Source organism: Struthio camelus, chromosome 2, assembly GCF_040807025.1.
Source record: "Struthio camelus isolate bStrCam1 chromosome 2, bStrCam1.hap1, whole genome shotgun sequence".
NCBI classification, from domain to species: Eukaryota; Metazoa; Chordata; class Aves; order Struthioniformes; family Struthionidae; genus Struthio; species Struthio camelus.
The window spans coordinates 103,613,018-103,627,531 of record NC_090943.1 but is presented as its reverse complement, the minus strand read 5'-3'; the positions used below and the strand labels follow the sequence as shown (position 1 = coordinate 103,627,531).

Here is a 14,514-nt window from a genome sequence, read left to right as displayed (position 1 = left end):
CTCAGGAGCTGCTGCCATTTTTTGAGGCAGAGCAAGTGCATTGTGTAGAAGGAGACGTGTTCTTTGCTATTTGTAACATTGGTTAGGTTTGCTTTCTGGTTCTAAAGGCATTGTGAGCACCACTGAGCCCTCGGGCCTCGGTTCTGCAAAACGCGGAAGCAAGAGGCAACTACTCTGCTGGATCAGGATGCGAATACTTTGGACCCTGCAGAATCAAGTCGTAAGACTGATAGCGTGTTGTGGCTTTTGGTTGGATTTTAAATAAGATGTGTTCTTATGTTTATTTCTTGCCTTGAACCTTGGTTTCTCTTGCATTTATTTGAGTCTCAGATGACTGTGAATTCTTACAATTGATTTGGGAAAGATAAAACAGAGTTAAACCATTTAGAAGAAAAATGGATTCGTGTAATTAGTTGAGAATAAGTTGTCTTGAATAATTTCACACTGCCTTAGGAGGATGAGGGGAAGGGTGTGCACCCAAGGAACTGGTAATGCTAAGCCTCTGCGGTGAGCATGAGGTGGCTTGTCCTTCCTTCTCTGAGCGACTAATTGGGGCTGGAGGAGAGGAAAAGCTGAACACAAGCAGCCCCTCCTGAACAGCTGCCATGTGTTGATCTCTTGCTTCATGGCAATTTCTACTCATGGGTAAACCGGAGTATGTGGTCTTGTGTTATACTGCATATTGTCTTTCTGCAGGCTACTGCCAAAAGAAGTGCCCAATGTTGTATGCAGCAATTGAGTGGCAGGAGGATGACTGTGTTAACGAGTTAATCTGATGGAAAACGAGCACACTATATAACATGTTCTTTTCCCAGTTGGACTGGTAAACTGATGTGATTTGCTCTAATGGCTTAATCTGAGGCAAGAAGAGCAGTGCAATCAAGAATAATGTGAACCCCCCCCCCCCAAAGAAGCCCCTAACAAGCATAAGATTTCCTCATCAAGATGAATATTCTCTTATGTTCTGGTAAACATGGTGATCTGAGATGAAAACTTGGTTACAAGAAGGTGGCGTGTGACCTTCACACTGGTTTTCAGGGCAACTTCACTATGAAACAGATAAAGTAGCAGTGGCGTGCTCTCTGCCACTTCACCCCGTTCTTCTTCTTTTGTATTGTTGTTTTGTCTCAACAAAGCTTTGTTTCCCTTCCAGTCATCCCCTGATATCTCTCTAGCTGATCCCTGCTGATGGTACAAAGTACATAATTATAATTGCATTAATATTAAGACCGATAAACTGTTTCAGACACAGTACAAACAGAATGATGACCCTGTATTTCTTGCTCAGGGAATGTAGGTTTGAGCCTTAAAGTTCTACATGTCAGAACCTAATACTAAGTGCTAGAGCTCACAAAGAGAAGGCTTTTTCAACAGAAGCAGCTCAGTATTTCTGAACTGTTCAGCATGATTCCTAATAGGCAATTTTGTCAAACTGCTTTAAAAACATTTTAATTTTTGTTCACAGTAGCCATTATACTTGTTAAATTGTTGATAAAACGAAATTTACAAAAAATAAAAAAGTATTCTGAACATGAAAAATAGCAATAAAACCATTTAGAAAGAAAAGAAAAAAACATGTTGGAGCACAGCCCTTCTGAATTGGAAGCTACTGCAACCAATGGGGAAAGTATTGTATTATTTATACCCATGGGGATGTGTTGTAAGCTTAATTAGTTACTGACCGAAAAGCACTTTCAGTTCTGATGTAGAGATATGCTATGTCAGAGCAGGACAGAGTGTTTCTTAACAAAAGTCTAAATGCTGTTATATAACACTGTTCTGTATCTGTGTCAGTACGTTCAGCTGATGTCAGTGGTGATCAGGCCTCGGGATCGTGTATTGTTGGACCTGTATAAAATTCAGAAAATTGATCAGTGTAGGTTAGATATGGCTATGTTTCGGTAAATTGGCATACATTGATAATTTACTTTATTTGCTGATAGGACCACCTTCTTTTTTATATAAAAGCTTTAGACTTTTTTTTAATAGATGAAGCTTCTTGGCAGGCTTCTTAAATTTGCTTACACTGAAAATTAGCCATATCCCTTTTAAAACTAAGCCTTCAAATTTTATATATAAAATGCATTATACAAAATTATAGTATGCCTGGCCCTGTAAGTATATACATGTAAAATTATATAGTAAATTATGAATAAATATAAAATGTGGGAATAAATGACAGGAACATGATGGAGTCTGATTAAACCAGATGTCTTTTTCTCTTGCAAGTTCCTCTTACAGAGAAATAATATTTGGGAATTGAGTTGATTTAATTTTTCAGTCTTTTGGGGGAGATACAGATTTTAACATCTTATTTCACCCAGCAGATACAGTTTTGACTTTGTATTCTTCATTATGGTTTCTGTGAAAACCTCAAGAAGAGTACATCTTCATTTATTTATTTATTTATTTTTGCACATGTTTGTGTAAGTTTTCAATAATTGAGCAGGTTCTGACATGACAGAGCATCTTTAAGCTCACATGCTAAGTAGTAAGCTAAATTATTTGCAAAGAATATCACCAGCAGTCATTCCTTGGAGGAGACTTGAGAACTTCAATTCTGGATCTTAAAAGAGTGATAATAATCCCTTTTAGAAGTTAGTACTAATTCTGAGTTTGGTGAATTAGTATGTTTAAATTCTCACATTCATTAATGTATTTTGTTTCTTCCAGAGCTTATAAGCATAGACTAACAAGTGAAAGTGATTTTTTTTTCTTTCCCCTATTAACAGCTTAGATTGTACTGCCCAAGCTTGGTATCGTATTGCGTGCCTCTTTGTGTAGCTGCCAAGCTTTCTTGCATAATTTTCTTGACAAATGCCTTACTCATTAATATTTCAGCCCTGTTCCTGCCAACCCCAGAGAAGCAGTATGCCCCAGGCAGGGAAATACAGCTCCTTCCTTAGGAGCAGTCTAATCTTTTCTTTAAATGCTTTGTCAGAACCTATGAGAGATAAATGAAGATAGTGGAGTTCAAACTAGAGATGACTCCTTTGTTCATGTGTAATCACACGTTTACTAACTGGGAGGTATTGTGCTGCAGCAGAATCTCTACTGCAAACATTTACATTTTCTCTTCTTTATGTATACGGAAGTCTGTGAGACTTATTGATTCTGAAGTAAAATCTGCAGAGAAATTTGCCTCTTTCTTTCTTTTTTGATTGTCTGTTGAAATATACATAGTCCCAGGAAATGCCCTGTCCATTCACAGACTTTCTATAATAGAGAGAGACCAAGGAGCTGTACTGCAGCAGAGTCAGAGTCGGAGTTGAAATCAAGCATACATCACAGGTAGGCCTGAGATGTGGATCTCTGGTGATGTTTCGGCTCAAGATAGTAGCAAATGTGTGAAACTGATGTATGGACAGGTTGATGTGACAGCAAGGTGCTGTGACAGAAAACTTGCAGGCCCCCCCCCCCAACAGTATTGAGGGGTGAGAGATAAGAAAGGCTAGTTTGATTTAGACATTGAAGAAATAACTCCCTCCCAGTTTTACATTGGAATCAACAGCCCAAACTGTAGCATGAGGTCTAGGATATTGTTCTGTGGTGATCTATTATTCATGGATTTCCTCAATTCTTCTCAAGAATGGAAGGAGATAGAAGGAAGTAGAGTACTGCTAAGACATAGCAGGCAAAGCTGAGATAAAGCTGATGACTTTTCTTCTAGTTTGTGGAAGAACTGAGTGATTCATGCTAGCTTGTGTCTCTAAGGAGCCATCTAAGTCTTTTTTTTTTTTTTTTAACTATTGGGTAGGTTAGGTTTGTTTCTTATGTCATAGTGAAAAAGATCAACATATGAAACTTATGTGCTTGGGCATCTTGAATTCTTTGTAGATGGAAGTTGAATGTAGCCCGTTAGGTAGCCTTTGTGTTGAATCTGGTCTGTAAGACGTTACTGTATTTCTTTCTGTGTTTTCCCTCGAGCAGGCTGAGAATCTGTATTTGATCAGTGAATGATACCTTGTGAGTTGAAGGGTATCTTATTTGTCTACCACTGGTTTCTTCAGAGGGCTGGGCTGCTGCAGCCATTGCCATTGCTGGGGAGGGGGTGCAGCTCTTCTCCCAAGGGGAGATTGCTATTTTCTTGAAGGAAGAAGTAGAAAGGCAGGGTTTGGAAACAGCTGGCCCATCAGGAGGATCCAGCACTTCTGGTGACTCTGATTAAGCTGTTCTGCCTTAAATTGTAAAGATAAAGCGTATACCTATCACTTTCTGCTTTTTTGCATTATATAGCAATGTGAGGTCTTCAACCGATACACATCACTGAAATATGACAATGCACACGTAGGTGACTTACTGTAATGAGAAGCAGTGCTGAAGTTCAGGAAGGAGGTTCTGCTGTCTAATAGTGCAGTGTGTACTATGTTAATCATCCCCTGTGCTGTAGAGTTCCTATTTCGTAGTGTAATGTTTTGGATTACTATGATGGCAATTATTACTACTTAAAACTAATTACTTATTCTTCCTTTGCTGTCCTTTGCACTGTTATCAAGTCTGCACACATCCCATTCTTGGTATTTAATAACTGATGTAAAAAAATTCTCATTCCCTTCTCCTACTAAGACAGAATGAACTCTTTTTGATTTTGTTATATACAAATGGTGTAGTTAATCAGTGAGAATTAAGAAAATGCACCAATATACACAAATACTGCTAATATCAAATTTCTAAGCAGATTAATTTTTACTTAAATAAAACCCCTTAAGAGTAAACTTTTTGATGGCATATACAGCATTCAGAAATAAAGATAGTCAAGTTGCAGATGTTAGAGGAAAAAGAAGGCAGAAGAGAGAGAGGTGATCGTTATTGCATTGAGGATTTTGTAATTATTTGAAAGTCCCTGTCCCTCTGATCTGGCAATTATTTACAGTGTTTCACCTAAGGAAAAAAGCTAGCTGGCAACATTTTCAAGATACTGGAAAGAAAATATTCCTTCAGCAAATGAAGGCATTGCTTTTCATGTTGCATCTCTTGAAAAATGGATGTACTTAACAGTAGGAGACGCACTTGAGAATGTTTGAGAATGAATTCTGCATTGCCTTTTTGCAGTCTGTGATTTGTAGTGTGATGTGTTGAAAACATGTTTATGTAATGAGGATTTAACCTTAAAATGTTAAATTGACCGTTAACCGTTTTTGTCTCATTATGGAGGGGTGAAAGAGCATAGGTGTATCAGCAGGGGCACAAGTCACATCTGCTTAACTTTCAGTAGGGTTTTGTGCTCCTTAGTCATGCCACGCTCTTGAAAGTTTTCCCCAAAGGGCTTAATTGGCATTTCTTCAGTAAAGAACAACTCTGTTTTAGTGTAGGAAAAAGAAAAAAATAATTAAGGTATAAATGAAAATTTTATGCTGTTTCTGAGAAGGTATGATTTTCCTTAATTTAGCCCTGTCATGTGTATATACATCAAACCATTTTTCATGTTGATATTTTCTTTCTTCTGTCCTTGTGTTTCTCTCTTCTCAGCTAGAAATGGTATGGTTGGACTGCTCAGCTTAAAATTCTAAATTTTGCACGTTATAAGGTTTGATGTCCTTCCATCCATCTTCTAAAGCTTGAATTCATGTGCCTTAGGTCTTTAACTTCTAATGCCACCTGTGCTGCATACTTTTTAAAAAAATTATGTACTCCTTGAGTAATGCAGCAATTTAGTGTACCTGGTTAGCTTGCTGATCACAGATTCCAGTTTACAGTTGCACCGTTTCTCAACTGCTTAAGCGAAATCCCTTAAAGGACATCTTGAAACCTCATTATGTCCAACTTAGAAACAGTCTTATTGCTGCTAGGCAGCACAATTTTCAGGTGTTTTAATCACTGAAATATGTTTCAAGATAAGTAAAATTCATCTATTGAGAAATATCATCATTTTAATAAATGTGAAACTTATGGATAAACCAGAACAATCTTTGAGTGGTATTTTGTGTCAGGGGAAATTTAAAGTTCTGTAGTGACTTTTGGTGGATAGCATGAGGTGCTGAAACTTGTTGCAGTGTGATATGAGGATGACATTTGTCGCCATTTGTGATATCTAAGCTGAAACTATATGATGAATGTACTCAGAAGGATGATTGAAAATATTTTAAAACTGGTGCTTGCCCAGTGGTCTTTGCAGAAGTGTGTTCCCTTCTCCAAAGACATGCTGCCCACAATGACTATCTCCGCCTGTCGTGCTGTGCTAAAGCACAGTGAAGGTGGTTGAAGGTATGCCTCAGAGGTATGGACCATGTTTTCTGTGCATGCTTTCAGGTGCCCATGCATGTAAAATAGGGCATGAAATACTGGCATTTGTTAAGACAGGCATCTTCTGGATCAGCGAAAAAGATCATTGTCATTGTTATAACCTTTTGTTTCAGTTTTAAGAAGGTTTTTCATGTAACATATGAGAAAATATGATCGTGCCTTATCCCAGAGACGTTTTCTATTTTGTCTTTCAATACTGCAAGCCTCAAAATGTTGCCAAAGACATTATTGTGATCAATGCATCTCTATTTGAGAGCAGACAGCAGGCCAGCCTATGACACATTTTTGCTTCAGTTAAGAGAAAAAAACATTGAGTTATCCTATATGTTTCTTACATCTTGCTAATGGATTATTAAGTAGATGAACTCTTATGTATGTGGAAAAAATTAAGAGCCAAATAGTTTAAGGCCACACTTATCTTGCCTTCTGCCTGGTACTAAGTAGTGTATGCAGTATTTTGTTCCATCATGTGTTTAGCTATCATCAGTGACCTCTGAGAATTTTCAGCATCTAGAAGGTCAGATTCCAAGATGGATTAATTATAAATTGACTGTAAGGCTATTTCAGAGGTCTTTGTGTATAATAAATATTCAATGTACTCAATAAGAGTGAAAGCCTGTTTTGATGTGCAACAGGATACCTGCATTTTAAAATGAATTTGAAAAACATTTGAGCTTGTTGTTGTTATTGCATATGAAATAAATTCAGTGATATCCCATGTAATGTAGACGTGGTCATGGTAATACAATGATATTTGCTGCTGTATACCTATATGGTTTTCAAAACTAAAATTCAATGCTTAGCTAAATTGCTAAGCAGACTGGTAAATGTTCAATTTTAGCAGGCTAGCATATGTTTATAATTTTTGTTTTAACATATGCTATGTTGGTTGAACTCCCCTCCCCACACATACGGTAGATAAAAGCTGTCACATCACAAAATGGTGGCAGCCCAACTTTTCTAACGTTTTCCATGGCACTTCAGAATCTTGCATTAATTAGCTATTTTTAGATAGGAGACAGACTCTTATCTTTACAGAATTTTGGTTTTAAACCTTTCTTGTACTTCAGTTTATGTATGCAGCAGCCCATCTGCATTTCTGCATCCATCAGCAGTAAAAAACACAGGGTATACAGAGAAAGCAGTCAATGAGAGCTTAGGATGCTCTTTGTTCACAGATATAAATACCTAGCAAATGGCCCTGAAACCAAGCCCTTTTGGTTCATTGGTTAGGTCTAGTTTGCTCAAACAGGAGTGTTCTCTATCTTCCTCTTTTCTATGAGGAGAGATGGGTGAATAAAACAATACTGGTGCACAGGCCTATTTCTTTGTATTGCGAATTGCTAATCTATCACTCTTTCCCCCCATGCCCCTTTTTCAAAGGGGGGCATAAGGAGCAACTTCACTGACTCTAATTCTCTTCTAAAACTGTCTCAGAGGAGTAAAGAGGACTTGTGACAAATACCATTGCATCTGCGATAATGCTATCTTAATCCTTGCTTTACTATGACGTGGAAACCTTTGTTTAGACATGAAAAGACATGCCTTGACAGTACAGCAATACGATCCCTTATCCCATCAAACTGTTTTTGGATTCACTCCAAAACTGCAGTTGTGGTATGCTGTTCCACTGTTTCCTTGTTGTTAGGTTCCTGACTGTGGTGTACTTCTGCTGTGCAAAGTCTACTTTGTTCCTGTACAGGGATGATTGTTTTCCTGTGAGGGATGAAGGAGCCTTGCCAACTTGTCAGTCAACTGATACTGCTGCCAAAATGGTACAGGGTATGTGGTAGAGGACTTGCTTTGGCCAAGCGCAGTCATGTTGGTGCCTGGTCTATCCACAATGCTCGCACGGCTGCTCCGATACCCTCATTCCTGGCTAGCACAGGTTCTACCTCGAGTCCTTTGCTCTTCTTTGAAGCTCGTCAAAAGCTCACAGCCATGTGCAGGCATGCATTCAAATGCTTTGACAAAACATAACATACAATGTCGAAAGAAACTAGTTTCATTATCAAAGAAACTAGTTCCATTAGCTGTCTTTGGCATCTTAGTATGAAGGATGAGATACAGAGGCAGGCCCGTAGCCATGACCTCTAGACAGAAGAGCAGAGCAGGCACCCGGGAACATGAAGGTAGTAGAGGCAAGGTGAGGAGCTATGTAACAGGAGATCATGGGCTTGGTTAGTGTGTGTCCTCCTGCAGCACTTCAAGAAGTGCCACTGGGAGCCACCAGTAGGGCAGCCTGCTTCCCCAAAGCCGTGTCAGCTCTCAACTGTGCGTCACAACCACTGTCGAGCCCAGAAATTGTAACCTCTGGGTAATGCTCGTGGAGTACTTTGCAATCTGTGGATCATAGATGGCAGTGATGGTTGTTCAATGTTTATTTCCCATTTATTTATTTGTTTTCAGCAACGGGATTGCTTTTGTTTATCTTGCTATGGTTATTAGCTGACTAACAGTCTTTGCTGTGGAAATCAGGTTTTGTCGGTGTGCACAGAAATTAGTTCTGTGTTACTGCCAAATGATAAGCATAACGGAAATGAAAAAAGAAAATGAGACATTAATCTGTGCTTTTTCGAACCTTTAGCTAGAAGTCTACTAGAAATAATTGTCTATTGATTACAAGTGAGCATAATTAACTCATTTAACTTTAGCACCAACTCTATGTTTTTAGCAGAAAGGTAAAGAATTGTATTTGTTTTCCAGTGTTACTTTCTACGCTGGTGAATATTTCTGTGATTTGAGTTTTTGAGTCTATGGTGCAGAGAGCCTAAACACGTTTTTTCCTTCCTTCTCTGTCTTTGTTTTTTCTTTTGGCTCTATGAGCTTTATCACCAGTTGAGTTGAACCAAGTCCAATAGTCCAATACTGTATCGATCCTGGAACTAGCATGCATGCTCCTGTGGTGGGAAAGAGGAGCAGAATAGAGTGCTGGTGAAGGACTTCAATGCTTCTAGCAGCTTCATGTGATATCATATCAGTGGTTCCGTTATTGCTTGTTTGCTGTTATTTACAGTACTCAGTCATCAGATCAGAGTAATAGGCACTGGGTATTTGTGCAGGCAGTAAGGTAGTTTAACTCTTTAAAGAAAAAGCATCATGTTAGGATGAGAACGCTTGTATAATTTCATCAATTTTTTTCCATTCAAGTTTGTGAAGAGTATATATCACATGGTCTGAAAAAATAGCATTCCAGTACTCTCAGAGACCCAATAGCAGTTTTTCTCATTACAGGTGTTGAAAATTCATCAGGGAAGCCCTTAAGGATATATATGTTAAAAAGAAGCTGCCTTAAAAATCATGAGACTTTTTTTTTAAGCCTCTCTTATTTTTTTCAACACTTGTGGTTCATGTTTTTATTTTTTTTTCCATAGAACTGTAATGACGAGAAGAACTGTTTATGTGAAAGCCAAACTTCTCATATAATATGTCATCTGATTCTCAAAGGAATAGAGTTTAGAAAACCAGCGAGCATCACGAGACTTGTGATGAAATCATGAGAATTTTTCTTGCACTATGGTTATGTATAAGTTTTCAATTGAATTTTTTAGAAAAATAAATGTATGGGCAGATGGTGGTATTCACTTAAGGGAAGTTGAATTCATTATCTGACTAGAACTGGTTATTTCAAGCAGCTGTTTGAAAATGAGAACTCACTTCTTATGAAGGAGAACGTATGTTTGGTGAAAGCGGATCCTCTCTTTTCAAAATGTAAGACTGTCTCCGGTTTAGTCTATGGCAGAGGCTTTTGTGTTATGTCTATATGCGCATTCATTTTTGGAAAAACCTTAACTGAAATAGCCAAGAGCTAATTTTGTGAAATAATTTTGCAAACTAAAAAAAACTTGAGCTTGAAAGTTTCAAAAATAGATGAAAGTTATAGCTGTTCTTTTTCTTGCGATCTTGGGCCAGAAAAAGGGGCGGGCGTTCTTTTTCTGTAAAGCTTTTTTCTTTTAGACCAAATATTTAGTAATCTTACTCTGCCAAATTCAATTTCCTACTACCTAACTTGTCTTTATTTTGAGTTACTGAGATACAATTACTTCAGAAAATAAATCCCTAGGGAATATTCAAGAGTAAGGCAGAGGAAAGGAAACCAAATATGAACACGCCTATTATCTTTTACAGATCTGATTTTTGGGAGCTATGTTCACCTAGGCTCACTCATATGTACTTTTGGAGCCCAAGAGTATGAAAAATAATCTTAGCCTGTTGTTCCTTCATGTTTAACACATTTCTGTTATGTTTGCTTGAAAAGCTAGCCAAATACTGTTTTCCAATGGTAAAGGTAGAAGGTTATCTCTTGAAGATAGTAGTTTATTCATTGCTTATCTCCTTTCATTCCTCATTTCTTTAAGAATATGTTCACATGAAATTCTTTCACTCAGGAAATTTGGGGCCCTGGATTTTTTGAGGTTTTCTTTTCTGGATTTCTTAGAGAGATATAGACCAATTCATTGGGAGCAGATCCCTATACCCAAGTCACTTAACTTTTACTGCGTCTGTTTTCCCATTCCATCCTAAGTAATCTGCGATGCTTAATTATTTTACTGGAACCTGTGTTAACATTTTGAAGCCCTCCTGTAAGTTTTCAAGTGGCTTTACTTCTCAGAATGGGCTCACAAAATTAGAGTCACTGAAGGCCTCATAACCTTCAAAACTCCTCCTTGTTTTCAGAATTACCTCTTCAAAACTACAAAGTAATGCAGCTGTGATGCTTGAAACACAAAAAGAACCTGTTTCTAAATGGGATTGATGTGTAAAGATGGCTTTTTTACAGAAAATGAATTGTTCAGTTCAGACATTCTGCAGAATCTTACCCCTTCGTTCATCTTCCTGAAAATTCACCTTCCCACTGCGTAATGGGATAAGCAGTGAAAATAAGAGCTCTTCTGGGAAGGTGTGGAAGAAGGCTTTCATGCTCACCCGAGATGTTAACATTAGTTTTTACTTTGTGGAATCTTGATGGAGAATCTCATGCAGAGCTCGTATGTGAACTTGATATGTTGGTTTATATATAAATATGTACCTTGTGGCTTGGCCATCTATTTTTACGTAGCAGCATAATTGTTTGAAAGGTTAGACTGATTTTGTTTTACATTAAATGGGAGATAGCAATGGATGCACAGTGTGTGCCATAGGCATTCTGTTTGTGCAGTAAGCAGTGAGGTTACTGCAGTTCCTTCCATAGGCTTTTCTAATGGTGAAGAAAAAAAAGCACAACAATCTGTTAATGCCTCGGACTGTATTATAAGCAAGTCCCTGACTGAGGAAGGGCGTTGTTAGATCTCCAAGTTGCTTGTGCATACTACTCTGTTATTGCCTCATATTTTAACTGAATGAAAAGACTACTTTGAAAATGTTTCCAAGCTGTAAAGAGTTGCAGTATCTGAAATGGGATTAAGACTAGGTCTAGCATCATTAATACTAATGCTTTGTTGCAGAAGACTGGTAACTGACCAAGATAACTTAGCTGAAATTTTATTGCAAGCTTTCCCTTCCCCCCACCCCCAGTCAAAATATGTGGTTTAGAACTGGGACTCTTTCTTGTTCATGAAACAGATATTTGGATTTCACTTATTCATGAGATGCTTGCAATTCCTCCAGCAAGATTGCAGATGGTAACTTTCAGTTTCTTTTTCTCTTGCTTTCTCTAGATCCCGAGAGAGTTTGCAATGGCAATGCTGTGGAAATTCATGAGAATAGCTAAATATTCTAAAACAGCCTTATCACAGGAAATAAAGGTAAGAGGAACTCCCACCCATTCAAGGCATTCTTCGTCCAGGTCCGTACCTTCTGATTTTGCTGCCAACGCACTGTCCTCAAATACTGTGGAACTGCTTGGTAAAGCTTATCCTCGAGATGACTACAGTAATGTTACAGAGAAGATTCTCTCCAAGGTGGGGAAGAACTTGCACAACAAAAAGCATCATCCTTTGTGGCTGATCAAAGAGCAGGTGAAGGACCACTTTTATAAGCAATATATGGGACGCTTTGGAACTCCGCTGTTTTCTGTCTATGATGGTCTTTCTCCAGTGGTTACAGTACAGCAGAATTTTGATAGCTTGCTGATCCCACGAGACCATGCCAGCAGAAAGAAAGAGGATAACTATTATTTGAATCGTGATCACATGCTCAGAGCACACACATCAGCTCATCAGTGGGACTTGATACACTCTGGCTTAGATGCCTTTCTGGCTGTGGGAGATGTTTATCGCCGTGATACAATTGACAACACTCACTACCCAGTCTTTCATCAGATGGAAGGAGTTCGGCTCTTCTCCTGTCACGAGGTAGGAACTCTCTGTAGTTGGGATGAAAGAGATTCTGGGTAAGTTGCACGATCTTTTATTTGCTCTGAGCAAAGTGCACGCACTTAAACAAGTTACAGTCACGCAGATGATACGCAGTACATTTGATAAAGGTCAAGTGGGTGGTCATGTAAGAATATTTTTAATTTGAGAAAAATACAGGTGAAAAATGTTGAATTTGAAAAACCTAAAAACATTCCCAGGAAAATGTGGAAAAATGAAAAGACAGTAGTCTTGAAAGCTAGCAAAATAAAACAGTATTTGAAATGAAGCAGCTGGCTCAGCTAATGATGTGCATAATTCAGTTCTCATTCTGTCACAAGTCCCTTCCAGTGAGGTAGTCTTACCATAAAACTTTGTCATGTTAGCACTTGAAGGACTCATGAGTGAGAGTTGTTGCAGCTACGATGCAGAGTGCAGCTTTTATTCCATCATCTTACTTCTTTTAATAGCTCCAAAGTTCTTTTTTAATGATTTGTCCCATGCTTCATCTCATCCTCAACCTGTGTTGAAGGCGAGATCTGTTGCAGTTGATAGTTATGGTTGCATAATACATACACTGTAAACTCAGCTGAGAACAGACGCATCAGCTAACGAGCTCTAGGTAGATGTCCAAGACTCCTGAGTTTATATACTTCATTGGCACAACTTGTGTGCACTGCAGAGGCTTGGGTGTCATTAAATATTCTGCTGTATCATTGATTGGCTATAAATACATGCCAGATTGTTTTCCAAGTAGTAATTGATTTGTATAATTTGTGCATGTTTGTAGCAATACTGCCAAATTCACATTTATGTAACTAAAACTAACCTATACTAATAATACTTTGGTGTAGACCATTCTTAATGTGGTTGCAAGTGGGTGACAGGAGTTTGGCAGGGAAGCCTGATGATGGCTTTGGATGCTGGAGGGAGAAGTGGGGAAAACTTAGTGTTTGAAAACTTGTCTGCCTGTGAAGATGTCCTGCAAACTATATGGTATCAAATGATGCTTGCAACCACTTCTTTGGTAACGAAGAAATGAAAATCTTGCAGATTTATCGTATCGTATTTGTTACCTGTACCAGATGCCTGTTCACAATTATAAACTGTTTCATAATCTAGCTATAATCTGATTATAATAGGCAAGAATAAAGTGTATAATACTGCATTACAAAAATGCCATTTTTTAACATTCTAAGTTCATGCCAAATTTTTCATCTGAGCAGGGATTCAGGCACTGGATATAAAGAAGGCACCATATCTGCCACAAAATTGGAATAGGTACCCTACTACAGGATGGAAATTCTGAGAACCTGAGAGGGATTGATCTAATTATTGAAATTATTGTTAAAGAATATGTCCCTTAAAAATTTTGCCCCCATTGTCAGAATATTTCTCTCCTCTATACAAATGTAAAAAAGGGAAGCATAATAAGAAGATTGTAATAAATGGAAAGAATCCTATAGAAAACTTTGCTGATACCTACCAACTAGAAATACGCTGATATACAGTGTACAATGATCTGATTCATTGTGTTATAGGTTGTTTGTTTCTTTTTCTCTTTCCCTTTTTTTTTTCAAGAGGTGTTATTGGAGAATGTCAATATCTGATGAATTTCAATTTAGCTATGCGCTAAATCACGTGGTGAATGCGTACTGTCTTGTCTCTCTGAAAAATCCCTGTACTGATGAACAAAGGATGGTGGCACAGTGCACAGTGTGTGAAGTTTTGCTTGCTGGGGAGCATATATAAGTTCTAGGTGGGAGCATGATCTAAAGCTTCCCTCTTTTGCTTCAGTTGCGGATTTAATATTGATAAAGTCTTCCATATGCAAAACTTCGTAAGCATCATACAAGAGCCTTTTGAAAACATTGAATGTGTAGTCTCCAGTTTTGCTGGAGACCGTTTCTGTGTTTTGTATTCTGACTGCTTGTTCAAAATAACTCTCAAATGTAAATAATACTGGAAGGAACTGTCT

The 14,514-nt window shown here is 38.1% G+C and overlaps 1 protein-coding gene across 8 annotated transcripts in view; it reads left to right on the top strand.

Annotated features, from left to right (window-relative positions):
* The window catches only part of FARS2 (phenylalanyl-tRNA synthetase 2, mitochondrial), a 259,641-nt gene that overhangs the window by 44,338 nt on the left and 200,789 nt on the right, over positions 1–14,514 (top strand). For all 8 annotated transcript variants that reach the window (XM_068931926.1, XM_068931927.1, XM_068931928.1 and 5 more), the window contains one exon: positions 11,901–12,536. In XM_068931926.1, the coding sequence (XP_068788027.1) occupies positions 11,901–12,536 (636 nt within the window). The remainder of the gene's footprint in view (positions 1–11,900; positions 12,537–14,514) is intronic.